The sequence below is a fragment of the Danio aesculapii genome, chromosome 1, assembly GCF_903798145.1.
Source record: "Danio aesculapii chromosome 1, fDanAes4.1, whole genome shotgun sequence".
Lineage (NCBI taxonomy): Eukaryota > Metazoa > Chordata > Actinopteri > Cypriniformes > Danionidae > Danio > Danio aesculapii.
In genome coordinates, this window is record NC_079435.1 from 30,634,625 (window position 1) to 30,662,346 (window position 27,722).

Genomic DNA, 27,722 nt, shown 5'->3' on the forward strand with positions numbered 1-27,722 from the left:
TAAAGTGACAGCATCTCTGAATTACGGATCTTTGCACTATTGTTTTTATTATTACCATGCAATATAAGCAAATACTGGAATACTCAATTATAAAATGCATTATTTACACACAATATTCTGTGTATGTAATATTTTAATTTCATAAAACAAGCAATAGGGTTGATACAAAAAACACATTTTCTTCTTGAATCATGTTTTAATAAAACAAAGAAGTACTGCGAACAAAGAGTGCTGAAGCAGACTGATCACAAAAAAACGTTTCAAAACCAAACCGACAAACAAGGGGACCGCAAGTCAGATGCACAGAACAATTACAGTCATTTTAATGTACATCGTCAGTACCCATTGTATAGCCCACAAGCATTCAGCAACCGTCATTCACACACATCTGGCAATACAAAAAAAGTCTCTAAAACAAATGTTAATGACACAGTTTTTATGCAGTACATAATTATCACATTTCTGAGTCAAAGTTCAAAGGTCATGAAACCTTAAGACAGCATTTCCACAGGCTAGTGTTTCCAGTCTCTATGGTTCTGTGATCCGGTAAGGTTTAGGGCAGCAATCCTCCATCAGCACTGACTTCAAAACAGTTTCAGTGTTACGATAATTGATGAAAAGTAAGGGTTAACGATGATCTGAGATCAGTGCTTTCCGACTGTACTCACTAAGTGTGCTCAAGAGACGCACATCTCTGTTGGTGTATTGAGCTGTTGAGCTGGAGAAGCTGAATCAGTCTTGTCCTGTCCGCTAGACTGGTTGGAAGCCATTTTCTTTTTAAAGAGACGCAAACTCAGTTGCACAAGTTCATTGTCCACCACTGGAGCGCTTGTGTAGATCTGCTTGGTGGTGCCCTATTGTAAGGAGAAATAAAGCAGCATTAAATCAAATAGATGTATGCATAAACGCTGTGTGTGAACAGTGCTTTTTTTTACTTATACTGCTCATACTGTGGTTACCACACCTTTAGACACTGTTAAGGTTTTTTGGAGAAAGTCTTATTTCTTTTAGTTTGGCTGAAATACAAAATAATTACAAAAAGTTTTTTTTTGATTGCCTCAGCACAAGCCACTGTTGTCCAATGTAGGGCAGCACAATATATAATTTCAGCATCGATATGTGAATGTGCGCATCTGCAATAGTCACATCGCAAAGATATGCAATGTTAAGTGTGGATTACAGTTGACCAGTAGCTACAGAATTGTATATAATCACTGTATTTATACAGAATTTAAACAAATTATGCAATAAATAAATAAAATAAATAAATGAATAAATAATTTTCTTACTTAGAATTTTTTTCTTGTTTTAAGTCCAAAACGCTACATTTCAAAGCAAAAATAAAATTGATCCTACTAGAGGACAATTTTACTTGTTTTAAGGAAAAACTCTTAATTTTGCCTAATTTTGTCAGAATTTTAAAACAAAAACAATATTTTTATTTAAACTAATTATAAATTATACAAAGCAAAGTAAGAAAAGCATGTTTTGCATTGCGATTACTCAATTTCTGTACCTGAATACTGTAGAAAACCATGAAATAGAGCTATTCAACTATCTTGTGAAACTGTATTTACGTCGCAATATTTACTGGGAGAAAATAAAATATCGCAATATCAGAATTTTCCAATATCGTGCAGCTCTAGTCTAATAATAAACTTATTTAAGCCTTCAAATAGCATTTTAAGCTAAATGCTAGTCTCTTGCAAAGTAAACTTTATGAAATGGCTCTTTTTGGAAATATTTGAAAAAAATAATAATGCGTGATCACATGCACATTTCAAATATCTAGATTTGCTGTTAATTTATATACCTTCATGTCAAGATAAATTTTTCCTTTAGTAAAAAATAATAGAAGACTAAAGAACAACAATTAGATTACCCCATTTGCCCAAGGTTAAATATTGCAGGTAATATTCAGCTTTATTTACATTCATAAGACCTCAATGTATCTACAGAGGGCCATAGTCACTGTGAAAAGATTTTTTGACTCTCGTAGCAATGGTTTTGACTGACTAGCAATTTAGGAATGATCATGGACCAAAGTTTAATCTAAAATCTTCTTTACAGTCCTACAGGACAAAAACAAAAACAAACAGGACTCATGGCCTGAGGGCGAGTAAATTATTTGCATAGAAAATTTGAGGAGTGATATATCCTTAAAATTTTAACAAAAATTTCAAGTAAACTAATTATAAAGAGATTTTTAGGTCATTTAAATGCAAAAACACCAGATAAATCATCCAAACACTTCAGTGGGTAAATCAATGTATTTAATAAAATACTAACAATAATAATTTTCCTAAATTCTCTCCTCGATGCCTGTCTAGTTTCAGAATACCAATCATTTTCTTCATAAAGTTTCAGAAAGCCTATAATCACAGAAAGAGATGCCCTTTTCACCTTATCATTTTTCAGGAGCTGTCTACGTATGGCAATGTCTCGCCGAGCACACAGCGCCTTGCAGCAAGGACCCAAGCTCCTCAGTAGACTGGCCCTTTCCATTCTTCTGTTGTATGCTGCCATATTCAGAGCACCCAGATCATGCTCTAGGAGTTTATCAGCATCTACGAATACATATATTGAGATTAAAGTCACCTGTTTAATTATCACATCTGTACAACTACTATACCTTACCACAAAAAAGACATTCTTTGATAATTGGTAATCAGCGCTATCAGTACAGTTTAATTTATAGTAAAACTAGAGTATTTTCAAAGGTAGATTTGCACACTTACCTTTAGGGTCTTCAACCTCTCTGGCACACACTTCTTTAATTCTGGCAAGGAGCTGAGGTCCAGCTAATCGTCTGGACACTCCTGCTCTGAGGAGCACGGCCCCTGGAGTGAATCGGAGTAGAGCAGCTCCAGGAGTTCTGGGCTCCTGTTTTTGCTTGGGCATCAAGCTGGACCAGTCTACATCAATCACATCTAGAGGCCCTGAAATATGGTACAGTATAAACAACTGGAATGTGGGATAGAAGACTTCTGATATGGTTATTTTAGAGCTGTTGCTTATTGTTTTGTCAGCATGTGTAAAATGTTTGAAAAGATGATTTTTAACAAAATTATTTATTTTTGAAATAATAATACCTTTTATTTATAGTCGCCTGTCAAAGCACTCAAGGACACCTTACAATATGTCACAGGCACATTATAAAATACAAGACAGAATAATAATTAATAATAAACATAATATTAAACCAAAAAATCATTAAAAGCAATCCTGTTTTCAATCCTGGGTTTTAACGTGGGATTTAAAATTGGAAATAGAGTCCACCTGACGAATATCTAACAGCAGGGAATTCCATAATTGTGGTGCTATGCAGCTAAACGCCCTGACACCAAATGATTTCATCTTAAAATTTGAAACTGATAACAGTTCAGCCGCAGAAGATCTTAGTGGGCACTGAGAAGTGTACCAGTGAAGAAGATCAGAGAGGTAATTGGGTGCCAGGTTGTGAAGAGCTTTGTAGGTTAACAGAAGAATTTAATATTGTATACGATAAAGAACAGGAAGCCAATGCAAGTGAAAGAGAATTGGGGATATGGAGGGAACTGCAATAATCACTACTTGATGTAACCAGAGCATGAACAAGCACTTCAGTACTTTGAGTGAAATCTGCATCATTTTCCTCAAACAGCAGCTCTTGCAGTTTTTCATAAGATACATGACACATAATTTTTTTATTTTATGTGCATAGTCTTTAAATGTGCTTTTAATAATTGTATTCTATTCAAAAGAAACGTACTACTTTTCATGTACTAAAATATTTATTAAATGCATCTTATAAAAGCAAAAGCATATCGAACTGTAAAACAGTGTGTAGGCCTAATAAATCAGACATAAAATAAATTATCTACAATTTCATTAGTCAATGCATAAAATAGGCCATCCATAAAGCATTTTTAATTGATCTGGAACTTTCAATAAATTTTTTTTAGTAAATTCATCAGCATTCGCAGTATTAGATTAAAAAAAAAGATCATAAAAAGCCAATCCCTGTCCACAGACCTTCCCTCATCAGAGAAGTGCTTGACAATGGACAAAAGAAACACATTAAACACCAGCTGTAAACGTTAATACCTCTTTTTTTCCCACTTGAAAACGAAACCTAATATCAGGGTGAACAGGGCCTAAATGTTTGACTTCTTTTCTTTTGATAATTTATCTTTTTTATTACACTGAAATCAGAACCGGCAATCTATAAGAATTGATACTGAAAAGCAGATTTAGAATTGAAATGATTCAATGATTCAACTGATACCCAACACTAGTATTTTACCCTCATAGTCTTTTGAAATATGATAAACGCTAACCATTTCATGACTTTGATTTTAGTTGAATGGACAAAAATTTTGATAAACCATGGCCCAAATCAGGTATAGAGCTTTCATGTCATTTTGAGAACAGTACATTTCAGTTCATGAAACTGTGCTGTGATTTTGTTTAATTGTGTTTTTTAAGATTCTGCTTTAGGTTGTGCTGGTGTTACTTACCAGAAGTCTTTTCATCATCTTGCTGCTCGTCCCTCTTCTGACTGTCTGCCAGAATCTCATCCAGTTCATCATCACTGATTGGCTCATACTCCTCACCACCTGACACGACAGACTGCGCATCATCTCCTTTTCCATCATCCTCTTCTGAAACAACAGAGAAAAAAAAGCAGTGAAATTTAATGAATGCTTGACACACCCATACATTTATACAGGCCAGTGGTTTTCGATTCGGGTCCTGAGAATCCATTACACACCACATTTTGACATCTCCATGAGCTAACGCATTAGCTGCATCCAAAAATCACATACTGCTCAAGTACATTTGAATTTGAAAGTACTTCCCATAAGCTAAAAAAGGTATGATCTAAATAGAATGAACGAGTTCTATGAATTGAATTCAGACTATATATAAAGCACATTGATGTTGTCACTACTTTCCACCATTTCTGATTATAATCAGATATAATATCTGTTATAATATCTCCTGTATTTTTATTTATTTTACCAGGACAGTCCCATTGAGATACTAGATCTCTTCTCCAAGGGAGTCCTGGCCAAAATGGCAACACAAAACGTTCGACAACAAACAAATACAAACATATAAGACCAATGAAATCTTGAGCAGTTCTCATAAAGACATATATGGAAATTTTTTTTATTAAACATCAATCATAACAAGTACATAATATATTCCCTTTAGTGTAGACTATAAGAGCTTTTTAAAGAAATTTAAAGAAGGGAGTGTTTCCAGCATCACAATAATCCACATGTTCCATAACAAAAGAGCAAAAAAGGCAAAGCCAAACTCGTGGAACATTTAAAATTAGTTTAGCAGACGATCAAATAGTACAGCTGCATATGAAGAGTTCAGATGCAAAACTCTCTAAATCCATCAGACCTCTTTTCTTATAAATGAGCATTTTCTATCAGGCTCCTCCGATTAGGTTCAGAAGTTTCATTTTATAGATAATGATAAGGTTATTAGCTAGCAAATAAAATACCTTTTTTCATAAATGTCACTTAAGAGCAGTGTTTCCCAACCCTGTTACTGAAGGCACACCAACAGTACACATTTTCAACCTCTCCCTAATCAAACACACCTGAATCAACTTAGCAGAACATTAGAAAAGACACCAAAACCTGACACTAATGGGTCAGATAAGGGAGACATACAGAATATGTACTGTTGGTGTGCCTCCAGGAACAGGGTTGGGAAACACTGCTTTAGACAATTCTGTTTTTTAACGAGGTAACTTTTCTTTTGCGTCAAAACCAGGTAAATCCACTTGTGCTTTTTTTTGCAAAAACCTCTAAATCCACCTTTTGAGACAATACAGAGTATTTAGTTGAAAAATCACTAAAGATGCAATTACAAATTATCTTACCAAACATAAAACACATACACAAACCACCTGAAATTAAAAATACATCTGTCAAGTAAGTGGCGGTTCAGTCCACTGTGATAACCCCTGATAAACCAGGGACTAAGCAGAAGGAAAATTAATAAATGAAATCTGTCAAGTGCATTAATCAATAACAATAAAACTGACATTAATTAAATCGTAACAATCTGTTGTCATTTCTGGTATTTGGGATTTGGATTAAATGTAAGTAGAGCAATGTAAACAAGGTTGTTAGATTCAAATTATGTGGTGTAAAAACATTGTGAAACATCAATATCTGTGCATTGTCCATTACTAAAAAAAATATATAATTTATTGAAGTAACATAAAAAAATGTATAGTTTTATACATTATATTTCTATTACATTATATATTTACAAGACACCATCCCCCAACACTGTAGACAACAAATGACTTGCAAACGACCTGAATGAGTTTTACTGCCGGTTTGAGAAAACCCCCACACCCACTCTGAACTGCTTTTCATGCCACCATTAATACCTCCACCACCCCCGGCCTCCCCCATACCTGCACTTCAGTTCAGTGAAGATGAGGTGCGCCTGGTCTTCCGAAAACAGAAGAGGAAAAAAGCCCCAGGCCCAGATTTTATAACACCAGCCTGTTTAAAATCCTGTGCTGAATAATTGGCCCCAATCTTCACCCTGATCTTCAACAGATCACTGGATCTGTGTGAAGCGCCCTCCTGCCTCAAACGCTCCACCATCATCCCCATCCCAAAGAAACCCAAACGTACAGGACTAAATGACTACAGAGCGGTGGCACTAACATCTGTGGTCATGAAGTCTTTGAAAAACTAGTGCTGGCCCACCTGAAGGACATCACTGAACCCTCACTGGACTCTCTTCAGTTTGCCTACAGAGCAAACAGGTCTGTGGATGAGGCAGTAAATATGGGACTGCATTATGTTCTGCAACACCTAGACAGACCAGGGACCTATGTGAGGATCTTGTTTGTTGACTTCAGCTTGGCGTTTAACACCATCATCCCAAAAGTTCTCCTGCCCAAATTAACTAAGCTCTCTGTACCCACCTCTGTCTGTCAGTGGATCAACAGCTTTCTAACGGACAGGCAGCAGCTTGTGAAGCTGGGAAAATTCTCATCCAGTACCGGCACAATCAGCACTGGCACTTTAGCTCAGCTACCAAATCCGACCTCCGAAGACTATGGCGAATAGTTTAGACTGCTGAGTGAATTATTGGTACAACCCTCCCTATTCTCCAAGAACTGTACTTATCCAGACCGAGCAGAGGGCTGCCAAAATCACTCTGGACCCCTCACACCCAGCACAGTGCCTCTTTGAACTTTTACCTTCTGGTCGACGCTACAGAGCACTGCGCACCAGAACAGCCCGACACAGTTTCTTCCCTCAGGCAATCCATCTCATGAACTTGACAATAATTATTGTGGAACCAACATCACTACTTGCTATACACTTTTTATACACATATACACTTATTTAACAACACACTTTACATGCCAATTTGCACATAACAGCTGCACATACAACGTTGTATATAGTAATATACCTGTACATACACTTGCCAATTTGTATATTTGCATTCACTACTTCTATTTTTAAAATATATTTATTATCAGTTTTTTTTTATCCGGTCTCTGTAATTCTGTTGCACTGTAGAAGCTTTGTCACGAAAACAAATTCCTTGTATGTGTATGTGTGAACATACCTGGCAATAAAGCTCTTTCTGATTCTGATCTTAACTTGGTCTTTCATGAAATTGAGTTGCTGTTTAATGTATAATAAATTGGACTCATTCAAAGTAGCGTCGCTGCGCAAACAAACATTATGGATGCATGCTACACTTCCGACTGTACAGTGTGTTTTCTGTTTCTTATAATGCAGAGTTTTTTGAGGTAAGGGACGTTTTCATTTGCCATTCACTGACAGTTGGACAGGCTCAAGCAGCTCATCAAACTCCGTCTTTTAAAGCCGGTGTATCAGCACGCTGCTACATTGAAAACATATGATTCGATTCGCACCTTCTAATTGGTTCTCAGCGGCTTTTGCTGTCAAACAAACTGCTATTTCAGAACGCGCTGACACTGGGATTTAGATGATTTCAAACAAAACTATTTGTTGAACATGTAGTACGTGCCTAAAGCATTCACTCATTGTTGGAAATGGCGTTTAGCGGCTTTTGCATCTGAACACTTTATATGTAAATGGATAAGAGATTACAAATATATGCTGGTAATTTAGAAAAAGAAAAAAAAAGATAAACAGCAGCATATGCTATATATTGATACAGTTAGGACCACCACACTATTTCATACAGTGCACAATGATGAGTACGTGAAGAGGCACTACTCACAAAACGCTAGGTTACTTGGGTAACCCCGGTTCTCTGAGAACAGAGCGAGGTATCTCACTATGGTAAACGCCTCAGGCGTGACCAACTATGGAAGCACTATTTCATCTCAACGGCTCTCGCATTGGATGGTGGAGGCGATCGAACTTGCCTATACATCTAGGGGTCTTCGTTCCCCAGAGGGCTTAAGAGCTCATTCTTCAAGAGGTGTCGCTACCTAATGGGCTTTGTTCAGATGGATTTCGGTAAGAGATATTTGTAAAGCGGGAAGTTGGTCTTCCCCGCATACATTTATCAGGTTTTACCGCCTTGACATCACCGCGCCTTCCTTGGCTCATGCAGTTCTCAATGTGTGCCCCTTATAAACTTGAAAGGTTATCTTTCTATCGATTCTGTCTGGAAGCTTCGGAAGGCATGCGTTACGGGAGTGGTATATATCATTCCCATAGTGAGATACCGAGCAAATGTTTGAAAGAGAACGCTAGGTTACTTGCGTAACCCCGGTTCTCTCAGAACAGAGTGAGGTATCTCACCAGACTTCCCTCCACGCATTACACTCTGGAAGAGCGTGCTTTAAATGCCGATTCAGGGAATCACAGCGGATTATAAAGAAGAGGGTGGGCTCTTAATCGAGAGCTGTGATTTGTCCATCCTCAGACGGATGTGGTGTAATTGGTGCTTCCATAGTCTGTCACGCCTGAGGTGTTTACAATAGTGAGATACCGAGCGAATGTTTGAAAGAGAACTCAACGCAGCATGATTATGTAAATTAGCCATGTGCATAATATTAGTCAATAATATTGCTGAAATTAATATAAAAACTAAATAAATGTATATCTGCATACATTTACATAAGCAAATAAATGTAACTCAAAATAAAACTCATTGATGAGTTATAAAAAATATATAAATAAATAAATAAAATTGGTGGAAATCTGTGGATTCCATGTGGGCCTGCCCCTTGCATGGCAAAGTGTTGATTGAATGCCAGATACAGAATTTGGATGAAAGCAGTAGGTCATCCTGGTACTGCTCACCTACAGTTTTTCCCCTATAACACTCTGAATTCACACATTCTACTCGCTTCATATACTGTTCTTCACATAATATGTAATAGGGTAGCATGTGATTTCAAACACACTAACATTCAGTTCATCAAGTTCTTTCAGGAATACACCAATCAATATGAATTAATAAAAAAAAATCTTAAATACCTACTCTGTGATTGGTCCATGCCTTTGTCGGTACCTAAAATTCTGTTTGTGGCACAGCGAACTGTTGTGAATCACCTCATAAACTGACACTTAAGATTTAAACGTAAATTCAGACTGAGATGCATGCTAAGTAACTTTTAAGCTCAGCGTTGAGTCAAGAATTTCTTTGCACTGTTCCTATGAGTAATTCTCAAATGCTAGTTAAATACAGGCCCAAGATAGAAGTATCACAAGCTATGTTTCCATTCAAAGATGCGAATTAAATTTATGCGCAAAACAGGATTATTGCATGAAAGACGAGTGAGCGTTTCCATCCAATAAGTCAGAGAGAACAAAATGGTCACTTCCTGATTAACTGTTGCCAAATATCAACAGTAAAGACAGAATTTGCTGCGGTAGGAGAAGCTGCGTCAATCTTTTCTTTATTTAATAAATGACTTGCGCCTCAGAAGAAAATGCAGAAATGTTAATGAATGCGTGATGGCGTTTGAAGGCGTGAGATGCGGAGCACAGACACTCTTGATACTGAAGGTAATTAATAATATAATGACATTTAATAACACTAATACTAAAATGGTTACAGCGTTTTTGAATGACCAAAACAACATTTCAAATGTCTTACAATGCAGTCAGCCTGCTGGTTTTTTTATCATCACATGATCTCTTAAACACAATCACAAGACCTTTTTTTAATGTGCATACTGTGTTTCCATCGTGGTTTAGGTGCATCTTTTCTTATCGAATAAAAAGTTTATCTTACTCAGTTATGTGCATGTTTTTTTATGTGCATTTTCAACAGTTATGAGCATCTTGGCATTTCCGTCAACCGTTTTATATGTGCATATCTAAAATCCGCATAAAAATAGTTGGATGGAAACATAGGTACAGTTTTATTAGGCTGCAGTAAGAGAAATGTTATGAAAAAAGATTTACCATCAAGACTATCCATTTTCTCTGGCTCAGACGCTTCCCCTTGCAGATGTGAGTTGTCTGCTGGTTTTTCGACATCCTTGAGGGCTTCTCTGGGTAATAGAGGCTCATATTCAGCCCTGTCCATCTTCAATTCAGCTCTGCTCTTTGAGTCTCTATGCGTCTGCAAGTCAAACGGAAGCATTCTGTCCCGGTCACGCTCACGATCTCTTTCACCACGCTCACGATCCATTCGTTCGTGTGCTAGCAGCCCTTCAGGTAAGAGTCGCTCTCTTTCACGCATCTCCCTCAGGTCTCTCTCTCTAATTGGCTCCCGGTTTCCACGGAGGAGTGGCTCTCTGCCCCGTCCGCCCCACTCACGGGCCTCTGGTTCCCGCTCTCGCTGTTGGGATTGCTGATTTTGCAGCTGACGATGATCCTTTTTCTCGCGCTCTCGATCTAATGGATCACGATCTCTTTCCCGGTCACGTTCACGGCTGTCATAAGATCCGGCTCTGGAGCGAGCCTGACGCTCAGACTCTGGTGAACTGCGACGAGAACTATGACTTCGAGAGTCCTGTCGGTCTGTGAAAAACAATAATAAGCAAATGTAATGGAGAACTCAAAAAAAACCTTTTTAAAATGTTATAAAATAATTGCTTTGTGCTTTTTTTAAAAATTACAAATCACTTGGAAACCACAATTTAGGAGGTTGAATTCTAGTTAATTATTTTATCATACTGTTAGTAATCAGTTTTGGCATTTTGATAAACATTTATTTGTCAGTACAGGAAAATAAACTCAGCTTGTTTTCAAAATGTTTATTTTTTTTAAATGTTAGTTTAAGAGATGCCCAGAAATGAAAATTTACTCACTATGTACTCTCCCTCAAAGGGTTTCAAATCTTTACAACTTGCTTTACTCTGTTAAAGACAATAGGTGACATTCCACAAATACTGTGAAATTCAATGGCTACAGGGTTCCAGCTATCTTTAAAACATCATCTTTGTTTAACAGAAGTCAGTCAAGCATGTTTAGAACAAGGATGAGTAAATAATGGCAAGATTTTTTTATTTGTGGGAGAACTACTCCTTTAACACGTAACTGTGCAGTAAAGAAATTATTTAATGTTATTACAACACTGTTATTTCAACAAGCCAGACCCCTCGCTGAATCCAACGCAAAATCAACAAAAGGTCGCAAATGTTGGATCCTGCAAAATTCTTGACTAAACGCAAAATAATCTGAAAAATTGTAAATAATTTCATAAAACATCAAATTCCAAACCATATAATCAAATTATATTTATTTCAGTTTGCAATTAAATGTTTTACATGACTTTGAATACGCAGCGAACATGATTTATTTGAGTGTTTCTCGAAAAATGATGTCTCACAAGCATTACATTACATGGGGGCGGGGGTGTTGTGCAGCCTGTGCAGTAAGCAGATGCGGATGAGGTGCATTTACATGTGAAGTCAATGCAAAGATGCGATTAGACATGCTGTGGTGCAAATTGTGCGTTTGACAAGCTTCAGACTGCAAAAGAAAGTTGGAGCAAACATCTAAAAAATGGAGAAATGGAACAGAGAGAAAAGCAAGCAGCTTACAATGGAGATTGATTCAAACATAACGGCTGCTGGACTAGACCGAATTGAAAGCTATTCTTTGCGCTTTACACGTATGGCTGGTATTATGATGTTAATGAAATTGATAAACAATTTCGTTTAACTCTTTCCCTGCAGTTAACGAGAGAAAATCAAAACACTCCCCTGTGAGGAGTTTTGAGGCAATCCGTGTTTTAGGTATAATACATACATACATACATACATACATACATGCATACATATATATATATATATACATACATATATATATATATATATATATATATATATATATATATATATATATATAATATTTATATATATTTTAAATTTTAAAATTGTCTGCAAATCTTGCGAAAAATCTCGAAAAAAATAAAAATAATCACGAAAAACTGGGGGTCTGACAAGCCTATCATGCCAGTTATGATAGTTAAACCAAATTATACACAGGATTAAAAGGAAAATATTTTTCATGCAAACTTTGGATCAAAATAAACATTTAAGCATGTTAATTATTTCTTTTACTTTACATTTCATGTTTCATAATAAAACATAATATTTGGAGTCAATAGTTTGGAGTCAAATCTAGCTGTAAACACTGAAGGTTTTTTAAAATTAGCATTAAATGAAATCCTCGACTACAAGCCTTTTTAAAAAAAATTTTTTAAAAAATATCTCGAAATGACAAAAATCGATTGTCAACAATAATACTACTAAGAATTGTTTTAATAATTAACCAAAAAGTCTCACCTGAGGAAGTACTCCGACTGGGTTCTCCTCTGCGAAGCTGATCGATCCTCGACTTCCTCTCTCCAACCATCTGTTCATTAGCCACTGGCCTCTCCCTGTCTCTATCCCTCTCTCGTTCCCTTTCCCTTTCTCTCTCTCTGTCTCGCTCTCTGGAATTTCCCCCTTGCAGGAGTCCTCTGCGGGACCTCATCCCCTGAGGCCCGTCATCACGGTGAGCTGACTCGTTAGAAGGAGAGCGTAGTCTTCTGGAAGATGCACGGCTTTGGTTACTGCCCATGCTGCTGCTACGCTGCTGCTGCATGTCTGCTTGCTGTGGCTTTCGCAGCATGTGTTGCGGCAGTAACGGTTGCAAGGGAAGAGACTGCATCAGCATTGGAGGGTCAGGAAGCAGCGGCGCAATAGGAGGGTCAGTACGGTCCCGGCCTACCCCACGTGCACCCCTTCTAGGTGGCAGCCTTTCTGGAGGCCTGTCTGATGGCATGGAGGCAGTGGAGGTCTCGCCACGCTCCGGTACATCCTCATCAGACCAGTCACTGAAGTTGGCATCTAATTTTGCTGGGAGAGAACTCTGTCCAGCTGTTAAAGCCCTCTGGGAGGGAAGGTCATCCTTATTGATTGGCGGTGGTGTACGTGGGCCTCGGCGCCTCTTACTGAGGGGCTGTTGAGTGACCAGTTCATCCTCAGAAACATCCGACTCGGCACCTCGTGAGCGCTTGCGCTTCCTTTCTAAGGCTTTCTTCTTGGGTGTCTTGCGAGGAGAGAGGAGAGCCGGAGGGACTTCAGCCACATTGGAAGACAATGGGGGCTCAGGGTTACTACGATCGCCTCCTCCAGATCCCCCTTCATCCTCTTTACGGTTCTTCTTCATATTTTTTTTCTGGGATTTAGTCTTTTTCTTGGTCTCCTCATGGACCGCTGACAAAGCATCTCTTTCCTCCACGGGAGGCGTCAGCGCAGCAGAAGGGAGGTCTCTCTGCTCTTTTCCCCTCCTAGATTCAGGGACTCCTGTAGCAGAAACATCTGAAGCGTGTTCTCCACGCCGCTCCGCTGCTCTTCCTGCTCTCTCGCCACGGGAATCCACCTCCTCATGTCGACCACGGGCATCTTTTTTATCCACGCGCCGATCTTCATCCTTCCAACGACTGTGTTTATCATCAGTAAAGGAGCGGACAGGTGAGCGAGCGGTCTCCTGAGGACGAACCACCTGACTCAGCAGACGATGCTTATCACCTAAGATAAAAACATATAACGGTTTACATTTTCTGCATGCGTGTACCAAAGACAAGCTTACACTTGCACTGTTAAACTCCTACTTTTCTCCTCAGTGCTGTTGTAACCATCACTGTCTGGAGGGCTCACATCTCGCGCTCTTTTAGGAGATGGCCTTGGACTGGGAGTGTTCTCAGCACGATGTCTCTTGCGGCTACACAAAAGGAAAAAAAAAACGTAACGCTACTTTTCAAAATTTATATTAAGCTTTATATTCTGCACTTGAATCGTTCAATATTAATGCATTTCTCTGTGTGCAAATTAGTCTAATATTCTAGTAGAACCAAGAATCCCAATATGACGTCATAAACGTTTGTGCTTTAGTTTTGTTCTGAACAAATCAGGACAATCATTTGGGCCAAAAAGTGGCACAAAATAACCCAATAGCCATGTAAAATACTGTTGGAAATATAAAACTTTAAGAATAAATAAACAGAAATTTGGAGTCTATGCCATACAGTATATCCCTACAAAAATATTTAGAATTATTTTTAAATATCAAAATAAAGCAGCGTTTCCATCCAACAAGTCAAAGCGAACAAAATCGTCACTTCCTTATGAACTGCCGTCAAATATCGAAAGTAAAAACAGAATTTGCTGCGGTAGGAAAAGCTGCGTGAATGTTTTCTTCATTTAATAAATGATTTGTGCCTCAGAAAGCAATCCTGACACGCAGTGAACGCGCGGTGGCGTTTGAAGGCATGAGACACGGAGCACAGACACTCTTGATTCTGGTGGTAAATAATAATATAATAACACTAATACTGAAACAGTTAAAAAGCGTTTAAGAATGACCAAAACAACATTTCAGATGTTCTACAGTGTGCTGTAACCCTGCTGGTTTGTCCATTCGCACACATTTTTACCATCACATGATTTCTTTTAACAAAATCACATGACCATTTAATGCGCATACCGGAATTTGTTCGCTAATGTCAATAAAAGTGTTTCTGCAGATTGTTTTTAATCAAGTGTGGTAATAAAAAAATTGAATTAATTATATTTTAGCATCAGAGGCTGGCTATATTCACACACCGTTGCCACACAATTGTTCTAAGGTATTCTATTGGTTCAATTGGTTAAGGTATTCTAACAAGCTTGCACTTAACTGGGATCAATAACACTAGAGTACTTACATGTTCTTTCTGTCTTCATGAGCATCTCGGGGAGGGCGATCTTCTCTTGACTCATCTCTTCTTTCCCTCCTCTCCTCTCTTCCTTTCTCTCTTTCATCCCACTCCCGCTGCCTTTCCCTTTCTCTTTGCTCCCTTTCCCGTTCTCTCTCCTTCCTCTCTCGTTCCCTTTCTCTTTCCCGCTCTTCTCTCTCCCTTTCCCGCTCCTCCCTCTCCCTTTCTCTCTCCTCCCTCTCTCGTTCCCTTTCCCTCTCTCTCTCCCTGGTTCTCTCGCGTTCTCTTTCAGCCTCTCTTTCCCGCTCTTTTTCTCTCTCTCTCTCCTTCTCCCTTTCCCTCTCTCTTTCTCTATCCCTCTCCTTTTCCCTCTCACGGGTACGATCATCTCTTCTGTCATCCCCTCTATCATTCCGACGATCATCTCTTCTCTCTTCACGCTCCAGGTCATCGCCGCGGTTCTGCTGGCGGACAGGAGAGGGCGCTCTTTGTTCTGCTCAACAAAAAAAACAAAAAAAGATTTTTATTTGCTCCAAATAAACTTCCATCTACAGTTAGGCAAGGTGAGTTTATTTATTTAGCATGTCATACACAATGGTAATTCAAAGCGCTTTACATAAACAAGAATAAAATAAACATAAAAAGTAAAAACAACAAAGAATAATAATGAATATAAACATGTTTAAAAAGACAGAAAAAGAAAAGAAAGACATAATAGTGCAATCTCTGGGACATAGCAGTGCTCATTCAGTAATGGCTCAACTAGTTAAACATTAGTTTACCAAATAAAAACGGTTTCATCCACTTGAGTTGCAACTCTTGACTTTTCATTGTGTAGATAATTTGACTATTTCAGAGATGCACCGATTGTAATTTTTCATGGCTGATTCAGTTTTCAGATTTTTTCTTAAGTGTGAACTGCCAATACAGATTTTTGCAGATTACAATTTTCTTTCTAAGAAAAGCAGTTACAATTAAAAAGAAAATTAAAAAGATAAACGGATCACAATATTATCAGATCATAAAAAAAGTTTATCTAAAGTGTAAAGTTTTCCTCATATCAAAAAAAGTCTAAAGATAAGCAGATGCTTATATATTGTATTTGATTACTATATTGCATTTTATCATTGTTTAATAGATAAGCCCACTTTTTTGTATTTTTTTATTCACTCACTCTGATAAAGCTTTTGCTGTGAATGATGTTTTGGGGCCTATCATAAACCCAGCACAATAAGGCGCAGGACGTGTTTGGCGCGGTTTGTTGCTATTTTCAGACCAGCGCATGCCTAAGTTTCACATTTTGTGCCACGTTGTTTAAATAGCACATCCATTTTCGCCACTTTGTTGACTCATGTGTGTTCAGGTCTAAAAAGGAGGTGTATTAATGCACTTTGTTGACGAAGAAAAGAGGCCGAATGGAAGAGGCTTATTCAGTGAAACATTCAGTTTTTCCTCTTACAAAGTCTGCCATGTAAATAGTAAATGCACCATGGCGCAACACAACTGTCTCTTAAAGGGAATAGGAAATGAGACTCTGATTGGCTTAATGCACGTTATGCTCAAAACACAACCATAACCAGGGCCAGACAGAATCTGCTGATTTTTTGCTATTTCTGTGGAGAACTTGGTAAAAAATCTGCGGATTTATGCAGAATGATTTTAGGAGTATCATAACTATCATAACTTTTATTTAATTTTTAAAATGTAAATCCAATTAGATCCACTTATTTGGTTGATTAAATCTCTCATACAATATAAAAGACAGAAAATATTACTGTACAAACTGTATTGTAAATAAATCATATGAACATTTTAATATTTCTATTATTATTTCACAACAATATTAGTGAAATGAATTTAAAAACTGATTAAATATAAATTTACACACATTTACACAAGTAAATACATAGACTCAATGATGGGCTAAAAATCTGTGGAAATCTGTGGATTTCTGCGCAAGCAGATTCCGTGTGGGCCTACCTATAACTCATTAAGACAATAAGCACAACCCTGTTAGATCACGTACCAGGGCGCAAAGCATATTTTTCCATCCTTAAAATAGCAAAAGTGGATTTGGACATGCCCTTAATTATTTTGCACCTAGATCGTTAAAATAGATCCCTTTGTCTCTCTAAACTCAATTATAAATGATATGTCTAGCAGAATTCTTTTCTCAAGCAGCAATCATTTTAAAAACAGCTCAAAAGTAAAGTGTTTATTACAACTTAAATAAAAACTGATCAAATTAATCAGGCAAAATTCTCATGACTGCTTAAAATGAGCATTCTCTTATATGAAACAGAGAGGTCAGAGAAACCATCTGTGTTAATCGGAAGATGACTGCGCTTTCACTTCTGCTGCTGTGCATCTCTGCCCAAACGTTCTTCCTCATGATTTCATCATACATGGGGTTGGCATGCAACAAGCTGCTTTGTGACAGGGCTCGAGATTAAACATCTCGGGTGCTGCATTGGGAAAAGTACTGCCCAATGTTACTCTGAGTCTGAATAGTTTATTTAGGTGAAGGCAAGTTTGTTTCACCAAATGTTTTCGTGGTTGTTGTGGCTGCAAATTGTGAACATAAAGCCGCATTCACACCTTGGTTGGTCAATATGTGCATCTCTACTTTATTTGCACAAGAAAACAACCCAGATTCAAGCAATTCAACATCCAAGGCTACACTGTAAATGATTATGTGATGTTTAAATAGCAAAAGTAAGCTGGTTTCATTTAATAATAAAAAGTACATCACTTGAGAACATCTCACCTCGTTCTCTGTTGTCACGGCGATCTCTCTCATTATGTGCTCCCCGTCGTTCATCTCTGGGCTGCTCTCCTCTCGGTCTGTCATCATAGCGATCGCGATCAGTGTTCCTCTCTGTGCTCCTCTCTCTCAGACTGCTGCTACGTGACTCCCAGCTGTCGTGTCCACTAGCACTGCTAGTGTCAGCCTGTGATGCTCTACCACCACGAGCTGAAATGGAAACATGATTAACTTAAATATTTTATGGAAAGAATACGACACATTTTTACTTTACTGCAGCATTATTGTGCATAAAACTGGAAAAGTAACTTAGTTCATAGCTAAAATGCGTCACAAATTCAATATATTACATAAACCAGAGAAATGAATTATAGTGTTGTGTTATTGTGAGCTTTAATATACATCCAACTTCTTGCACTAAAACACAGCATACCGGTCAACCCTCCCATTTTTTACAATTCTATAATTGCCATCATCAAGCTATTTTTTTTTTATCCGCATTTCTCCCATTTTTCAATCTTTCTATGAAGGATGGCTGATCCTCCATATACGCAACCCATACCGCCGAACCACCAGGGGACACCCTTTGCTCTTAAATGTGAATCTGTTCTGTGCTTTCATTTTATTTAGGCATGAAAACACTTTGAAATAAATATAAATGGCCATTACAGGCGCCGTTGCCCCTCCTATGCAATCCTCAAAAAGACAGTTCATGTGGTGGTGCTTGACTGTCAGACGCGCTCCATAGTGATAAATAGATGAAGTTTCCCAAATGCATTCTGTACACACGATTTGAAGCGGAGAAAAGGTGGACACTCTGGGTTTTGGGTGCTTGTTTGCACTGACATAAATACATAATAATAATAATAATAATAATAGTAATAATAACAACAACATCTAAATGTGTAAAAACCAGCAGACCGAGGAACAGCTTTTTTCCCCAGAGCTGTCTCCTTTTTGAACTCTGCCCCTCACTGACTCTTTTGCCCCCCTAATACACCCCCCACACTCCTCTAACTTATACTCCTCACAATCACTGCGCTGTTTAACATTTGCGCATTTAAAATTTGCACATATTCATTGCACTACATTGCACTGATTCATTTATTTGAACTGTACATACCCACTGCACATGGTCATTTGTAATTATGTACACACCCACTGTACATATACATTTGTAATTATGTTTATCTATCTGCACACTTCAGATTACTAATAGCAACCTGTACATATATTCATTTATTGTAAATTGTATATAATGTCCATAGTACATCCATCTGTAAATATTACCATAGTTTTTCTATAACTGCACTTTTAACTTATATCTGTATCCTGCACTTGCTGCTATTGCACTGCTGGTTAGACCTAAACTGCATTTCGTTGCCTTGTACCTGTACATGTGTAATGACAATAAAGTTGAATCTAATCTAATCTAAACATGTACACTGTATGCTACCTGCACACACATTTTGACTATATTCATTAAAAACTAAATTTTGACTTATTAATTTCCTCATTTCCTTATTCATTCATCTATATAAAACCTAAATTTATATAGATTTCACAATAATGGACCCTTTTCGCATGCCTGTTATGACGTGTTCAATGGTCATCAGCATCTTATATCCTTTTAAGTTTTTAATATTTAGATTTTGAAAAAAAAAAAAAAAACATATCAGTCTCACACGATTTTTTTGTCCTTTTTCTGAAGTCTTGATAAAACCATTGTGGAGTTTTTCTTTTATTATTTCAGCAAACAGAGTTGTAAAAAAAATTCTCCCATTCACTGCACTTTAAGTTTACACAACTACTGTATGATGACTTATGCTACTGAGAAACCCGGATGTGTGAAAAGGGTCCACATTGTAACATTCTTTCAATCCATTGTAACAGTGTTGTGAAAACTCAGTATGTAGTTGTTCCACTTACCTTTTTCTGTGACATCTGATCCGTGACCCCTCCCTCTGCCTGTTCTTTCAACTCGAGATTCATTCCTATTGTCCGCTCTAGCGTCATTCCTCATGTCCTCCCTTCCGTGTCCTCTTCCATAACTCCTTTCTTCCTGGACCATCGTTTCCTCCTTTCTATGCATTTCAGTCCTTTCTCTCTCTCTTTCCCTCTCCCTTTCTCTCTCCCTATCCCGGTCTCTCTCTCTGTGCTCCAGTGGTTCTCGTCCTGAGCGTTCTCGTGTCTCTGCTGCACGGGCATCTCGAGTGTCTTTGACATCCCCACGATGCTGGCGTTCTTCACGGACATCTCGTCTTTCCCGTTCTCCACGGCGGTCTCGGCTGTCCCTGCAGTCCCGCTCCTCTCGAGAAGAACTCTGCACGATATCATAGTCTCGCTCTTCCCGACTGCTGTCTTTCTCACGCTTCCCACGACTCTCTAAAGAAAAAAAAATTAAAAGAGCAAACTATTTCACTGCTACACATTGGCAAAAACATGGTGAAGAACTGAACACCACACAGAGAAAAAAAAATTGCTGTTTAAGCTCTGTTATGTGAGGTCTTGAGACAACAAACAGTGAAAGTACAAACCACTTGTTTCAATGTTAATTTTACCTAACAAAAAGGAGTCATAATCTTTGGCTCTGAAGAAGTCATAGACTTAGCATTTTATCTCATTAAATGGATTCAAAAATAAAAAAAGTATGGTTGATATGTTCATTCAAGTTGTTAAAAAACTGTGATTGATCAGAACATTGGAGCCTTTGAGTCTGATGCTGCACACACACGCACACAATAGCCTACTTATTTGTTTTGCCATAGGTCTGTTCTAGAGAAATTTTATTACATCTTTACTACCTTTTTACATTATGTTTGTTTTAGAGACATGTTACAAGTCCTTATAAAGATTTAATTGTTTTCCTTTGGAAATATGTTTCAGATTCCTACTATAAAACGTCTGTGTGTGTCAAAATCATGATTAAAATCGAAATCGCAATATTGTTAAAGTAAATCGTGATAGGTTTCTTTCGCCCATATTGCACAGCACGAGAGAGTTGTCTACCGTGTTGCCAGATTTGTTATTTGCTATAAATGCTCATGTTGTATTGTGGATGTACTTGAGTTTTACACCATCAATGCACCGTGATATCAAATTGAACTGAATCGATGGCATGATAATTGCAACCGAACCGTGAAACCACTGTTCACATCCCTATGTGTGACTTACCATCTCTGCGCTCATGCCGTCTCTCCTGGACTGCTGGACTCCTTTCTTGCTCTGCTCTTCCCCTGTCCCTGTCCCTCTCCCGCTCTTTCTCCCTGCCCTGTGAGCGGTGAGAGGCACTGGGGCTGGACCTGCGAGGGGCAGATGCTGGTGACGGGTCCCTCTGGGGGGTGACGGATGAGCGAGAGCGGCGCGAGGACTGAGTGGGAGGGGGTGAGGCTGAGGGGGTGATGGAACTTCGTCTGTGGCGCGGGGATGGGGAGTGTCTCTGGGCTGAGGAACCTGACTGTGAAGATGGGGACTGCTGTTGTCTGGAAGAAGGGGAAGTACTGCGGCGGTGACGGGGTGGAGTTCTAGACCTGAGAAAGGAAAGCACACAAGATAAAAATCGCTGTCAATTTTTTTTTTACTGTTTTTGAAATTGGAAATTGATGCAATTGAATGCTAAGTGCTAATGAAAAGCTAATTTTTGCAATTAGAAGTTAAGTGTCAAAAAACATTATTTTGAAAACTATAAAAAAGGTTGCGATACTTTGGCCAAAAAAGCAATCCAATGTCAAATATTACATTACCTCAACAAAGACACTCAAATTAATTATTACAACATATAGCAAGCAAGCACTGTTCATATTTTGAGATTAAAAAGATGCCTTCTAACTTAAAAGGAATAAAGAATTGACATTGATTGTTAAAATGCCTGATATAAAAAGCCCTTTGACACACTGTGGGTTTAAACTCAACAGCCTGACTGCAAATCAAACAGAAAAATTTTTTTGGAACTATAATAGATGGAGCAAGAGATTCCGACTCCACCTGTTACCATTTATTAAGTGCAGCTCTTCTCACCTGTGCTGTGAGGCTCGTTTAGAGGAGGGTTTGGGAGATGATGACTTTCTTCTGGCTGGGGGAGATGCTTCCCTGGAAGGTGGGGAAAGACTTCCAGATCGTTCTTCTGAGGTCATTGAGCGTTTGGCTTTATGGGAACTATCTGAACGGTCCCTGCAACAAAGTAAAGGATAAAGGTGAATATGTCATGTTAATATTCATAGCTAATTAGATGAGAATTGTTTTTACAAAAGAATGAAGCAGGGAAGACCAACAAATTCAGTAGTAATAGATTAATGCAATACCAAAATGTTTCCAGTACTGCAGTTTCGAAGTATATTAGCACAATCTACACTTTTACAAAATCCAGATGACCATACCTGCGCTTTTCTTTTTTTTCTTTGTGCTTCTCTGCATCTCGTCCTCTTTCTTTGCCTTCTTTAGTTTTGTCCTCAGATTTATCCTTGTTCTTGTGTTTGTTCTTGTGTTTTTTCCCAACCACTGGGTTCTCCACAGGGACTGGAGGTGGAGGACTGGGCGTCCGTGGCCCTTTTCTTTTACCATGGCCACTCTTAGATGACCTGTTAAAAAATTATACAGCAAGTCAAGTACTTTATTATTATAAACTATTAATGAAAATCTTATTTCAACAGAGTTCAATTTAAATACTGAATATTATACTAACCTGCTGTCAGTCTCTTCTGCCCTTGTCTGGTCAGACACTGGTGAGGAAATAACTGAGGAAGTGGAGGACTTCTTCTCTTTCTTGCTAGGATTCCCACCTTTGCCGCCTCTGTGTTTGGGTGAGCCACTGGATTTACGAGATGATGGGGATCCTTTAGAGCTGGTGTGCTCAGGAGAAGCCTAAAACAGATCAATAACACATCTAAATAAACTATAAAAAATAGCAGTCTATGCTAAAAGGTTATACACTAGTTACAATGCTAAAAGAACCATTAAGGGAAATTTCAACCAAAAATTTAAATTTTCTCACTATTCACCCTCCAAATAAGTGGTAAATTTTTACGTGCAACACAAAAGCAGATATTTTGTGTTTTTATTTAATGTAATTTTTGGGGGGGTGAACTATCCTTTTAAGGCACAGGTCTCAAACTTAATTCCTGGAGGGCTGCAGCTCTGCACAGTTTTGCTCCAAACCCTAATCAAACACAGCTGATCCAACTAATCAAAGTGTTTAAGACTAGTCTATTAAGCAGGTGTGAGTTGGTGGTGGTTGGAGGTAAACTATGCAGAGCTGTGACCCTCCAGAAATTGAGTTTGAGAACACTGCATTAAGGACTTTTTCCTTGTATGTCTCTGTTCAAACCTACCCTGTCCTTAGAACTACTGCTGGTCCTGGTTTTGGAGACCGATTCCTGTTGAGAATATGCATGCCATTACTCAGGGTTCAGGAATACTCACACTCAAATTTTAAAGTATAGATACAGAAAATCAAACACAATGTAATTACACAACATACTTCTTTCTTGATGATGATTTCTTCTCGTTTGTCCATGTTCTCCTGCTCCAGCTTCATCAGCTCCCGCTGAATCTTCTGTCTCTTCATTTCAAGAGATAACTCGTAATCGTAATCACCGTTATCAGAATCTAGTAAAACCGAAGACATGAATACAATTCAAATCATCCTTTTTTGCTTTTAAAGACAAGTTAAGCTGGAGTTACTCTGGAGTATTCTGCTATCATTTACTCTTCCTCATGTAATTCCAAACCCATTCGCTTATATAAATATATAATTTTTTTTTTTACACATATGATAAACAGACATAAAGACCTCATCAAAATAGCAAATGATCAAATATGGCCAAGAAAAAAAGCTATTAATCAAAAAGCAAACGTCTCTTCATAAGACTTTCAAAGTCTCTTTTTACTTTTCAAGTTAAAAGTATTATGAAATTGGAAGTACATAAGGTTAAAGGGATAGTTCACCCAAACATTTTCTGTTGACCACAAATAATATATTTTGAAAAACAACGGAAACTGGTAGCCACTGACATCTATATTAGAAAAAATTCCTTTACTATGAAAATCAGTGGTTACCCGCTAATTTCCAACAATTTTCAGAATTTCTTTTTTGTGGTAAACAGAAAACAGAAACTCATAAAGGTTTCAAACCAGTGAAGGATGAGTAAATTGCAGTTTCTTTTTTAGGGGGTGAACTATCCCTTTAAGTAATAAGTGACAATTTTCATTCTTCTGTGTGCTATTTTATTTTATTGTCTTTTATTCAAATTAATCCTTGAAGCGTGTTTTCTTTAATTACACTCTTTAGCGTGTAGTTCATCTTTCACCTTCACGACTGGCTTCCCAATCTGCTGTTTCCTCCTCACTAGCTGGAGTGCGTTCCTTTGTGATTTTAATATCCTCCTTTTCTCTATGTCTGCCTCGAGATGAATCTCGCTGCTAATCAGAAAACCCAAAAACATTATTAACAACAACTGCAAACCTCAGTAGTGAAACCCTTGTTTATATGTTCCCCCCAAACAATCTAATTTAGAGCAGCATACTCTGGTTGTGGGTGAAGTGGGCTCGTCTGCGTCTCTTTTCGGAGCGTCACCATCTACATCCTGTCTCTTATTCTTCATCCTCTCCCGGAGATCCCCAGTGGGCCTCTCGGCTGACCTACACACAAACCGCATGCCGAAAAAAATCAAGCTTCCTGCCAGGTACTTATGCAAGTAATAACATATCTTAAAAATCACACCTATTGAACGTTCCAGAGAAGCCTTTTCCTCTTGATGGGGTTCCATGTGTGTATCGACACGTGTTACCGTAACTGCAGTTCCCAGTCTTTAACCAGTTTCTACAATGAGTCTGCAGAAAATGCAAAGTCAGGTCAATCTGTTGCATTTAAAGCACTTAAGAGAGAAAGTGTAAAGGCACAATGAGCTACTACCTAGACAGCACTACTGGGCATTTTAGATACACGAAAATATCTACTAGGACTGTGAAATATGAAAACATTTAATATTACGCTCTATTGTTTATTTCGTGGTATCACATAATACATTGTTTATGACGCAATATTATATACAGACAGAACATGAATAACAGCAATGCAACCTTGAAAGTACAATGTTTACACTTCCCAATTTATTTAGTGATATTTGTTTATTTTTATGTTGGACCTGCAGTCATTCAATTTTGAAAAGTGTTTTATATAACTTCTATTAATATTTATTTTTTATACTTCTACATGTTTATTCAAACATTTGCCCTGAAGTTCCTAATAAAGTAAGAAATATGATCTCATATGAATGGGTAAACTCCATTATATTATTTCAAAATGCTAATTAGGATTAGTGCTTTACATGTGGTCAAAATAAACTGTTAATTGACAGAATTTACAGAAATGGTACTATACTGTGATACATTTAGTTAACAGATTCAGGATATGAGATGAGATATTTTGATATGAGATTTTTGTCTTATCGCCCAGCCCTACTGTCCATGTATTCAGATTTTCCATTTCAGGAGCACTAAAGCAGGCGACCAAATTTCCATCAGATTTTCCATTTCAGGAGCACCAAAGCAGTTGACCAAAATCCCTACCTCTGCTGCATTACTGGCCGTGCTGGGCCCGAGTCTCTCAAACACACTGGGCCTGCGGGAGGGGGTGGTCGTGCTACTGCTGCTGTCCGATATGGTCTTCGAATTCTCCACTGTAACCTTCCGCCTGATCTTGGACATTCTGTAGGGCTGAATTAAAGATGAATAGAACACACTTCAATTACAAAGCTGTGTTGCAGTCAAGATCCTAGAGCCATAGAACAGAAAATGTGAGTCCACATGTCACTGATGATAAAAAAAACAATATGGCTTCAAAAAAAACCAAGTTGTCATGTTGTAGCTCTTGTGATGAATTTGAAAGCACATGGACTCTTTAACATGATCTTTCTAACATTAATTTTAAAGCCATAACTACCTCAGATTATAGATAGGAACATAGATGTACAAGTTAAATTATTCACATCATAATTAACCTATTAACTTCCACAACTATTTTTTTAACTATATACTATATATTTGGGTAAATTGTGTTTAAATTTAGCATTTTTCTTGTTTTTTGTAACGACAACCTAACCTTTAAGAGATGATGCCAACCCCAAAATTATATATATATATATATATATATATATATATATATATATATATATATATATATAAAACAACCTTATATATACACACATATGTTTTATAGTATGGGGAGTTGTGCAGCACAAACACTGAGTAGGGTTTTCACCTTGGAGCAAAAAACTATGGGTTATTCTTGTATGCCCAATACGACATCTGGTAAAAACCACTTGATCAAATCTAGTCTTAAAATTCTGTGTAAGATTTCAGGTTTGATTTTATGTAATTTATTATTTCCTAATGCATCCCATTCCTCTTGCCACTTGTTTAAAATGTAAACATTGATAAAAGGTCTCATCTCTGGTGGAGGAATTTGGCATTTGTTCACCACTTGCTTCAAAGCGTCTTTAGCTCTCAAACTACTAAAAGCCAATAAAAGTTTCTTGTGTTGAATCTGCAGTGTTGAATTTTCAACATCAAAAGTCAGCAGCAGAGAATAAACTCACGTACTGCAATTCACAACCCTAAATAAACAGAATACAGAACCACAAAATACAGAACCTGTTAAATAACAGATGTGTGGGGTTTCATGTGGCATACATTTGCTCAATTAACATGCACTTGTGTCTCTGTAATCACAATTGTGTTAGAATTTAGCCTTCCAGGAATTAAAATTATACCAGGTACTGCTGGTGTGAACATTTTTTTCTAAGAACTTTGAAACGGTTCATCCTGACTTTGAAAGCCAGCTAACATTGTGCCCTTCAAGTACAATGAAAAGTATGATAAATTACAGGCTGGCAAACTCAATTAAAAAAATATACTTGTACACGGATTGCTTATTTGCAAAGGGGTGAGCTGATTTTAAAATCTTGCCAAAACATTGGTTTTAAAACATATATATAGCAGAAACCTAAAAATCTATGAAGAGATCACAAACAAGTCTGCAGCAATTTTTATTATTCACTTTTGGGAATAATGGTTTGCATATAACTTAGCTGTAATATTTTCATCATACTAAACCCGCATGATGTTATTAGGGTTCAGTGTAATTGGCTTAATATTTTACTTTCTAGCTGTTTTTGACTTATGTCTAATTAATTGTGTACTGCGGTCTCCAAAATAACAGCTTGCGATAAATAAATATAACGTTAACATTAGCTTAAAGGATGATTCTGTCTCTGATACTTAATGCAGAGCAATTTACTACATCTATACAAATGTACATTACGATTATTTGATTCTCGTGACTTTTCAAGACTGCAAAAAGCCATTATTTTTTTTAATTTATTTAACAGAGCCCCGAACATTGTAAACAACAGCACTGCATTTAGTCGCATCTGCTTAACACTCTCCAACACACATTAACGATACAATAGTTGTGACTATAACTAAGCATGCACCATGCGAAGATTCACACAAACACACAAAAAGATAAGTTAATTTACGTGCGCGTTTTAAGTGGTCATTCATATACAGAACGAAGCTATACAACTGCATGAGTGCGGCGCGGCCTACACTGTTAACGAAAGCCTATATAACGATACAGCTTAAACGGCCCCATTAATGGCTCCATAAACAAATTCAAATTTACGTTACCCGAATATGATTGATGCGTCAAGTCCAGTTTCACAGACTATTGGGGATAACCTCCTAATCACATGCAAAAGTCTTGCAAAGCGGTCTTCCCCTTAGCCGCCTTCATGATGCTGGCGAGACAGCGCAAGCTCTACACACATTCAGC

The 27,722-nt window shown here is 37.7% G+C and overlaps 1 protein-coding gene across 4 annotated transcripts; it reads right to left on the reverse strand.

The window, feature by feature from the left end:
* Nucleotides 1-176: 176 nt before the first annotated feature.
* Nucleotides 177-27,722, reverse strand: zc3h13 (zinc finger CCCH-type containing 13). 4 transcript variants are annotated; one of them, XM_056458702.1, is made up of 21 exons: nt 27,578-27,722; nt 25,457-25,603; nt 24,609-24,718; nt 24,412-24,526; nt 24,196-24,304; nt 23,367-23,494; nt 23,218-23,262; nt 22,572-22,750; nt 22,267-22,467; nt 21,908-22,060; nt 21,065-21,420; nt 19,820-20,275; nt 17,894-18,100; nt 15,136-15,622; nt 14,044-14,153; nt 12,731-13,960; nt 10,398-10,958; nt 4,500-4,643; nt 2,739-2,939; nt 2,404-2,567; nt 177-854 (listed from the first exon to the last, which is right to left on the reverse strand). In XM_056458702.1, the coding sequence occupies exons 2-21, from the start codon at nt 25,592-25,594 to the stop codon at nt 678-680; spliced, it is 5,271 nt and encodes a 1,756-aa protein (XP_056314677.1). In that variant the 5' UTR covers nt 25,595-25,603; nt 27,578-27,722; the 3' UTR covers nt 177-677. The 4 variants fall into 4 exon arrangements, with proteins under 4 accessions (XP_056314677.1, XP_056314669.1, XP_056314687.1 ...); XM_056458694.1 differs by having other exon boundaries at nt 15,136-15,619; nt 24,196-24,307; XM_056458712.1 differs by having other exon boundaries at nt 4,500-4,640; nt 24,196-24,307.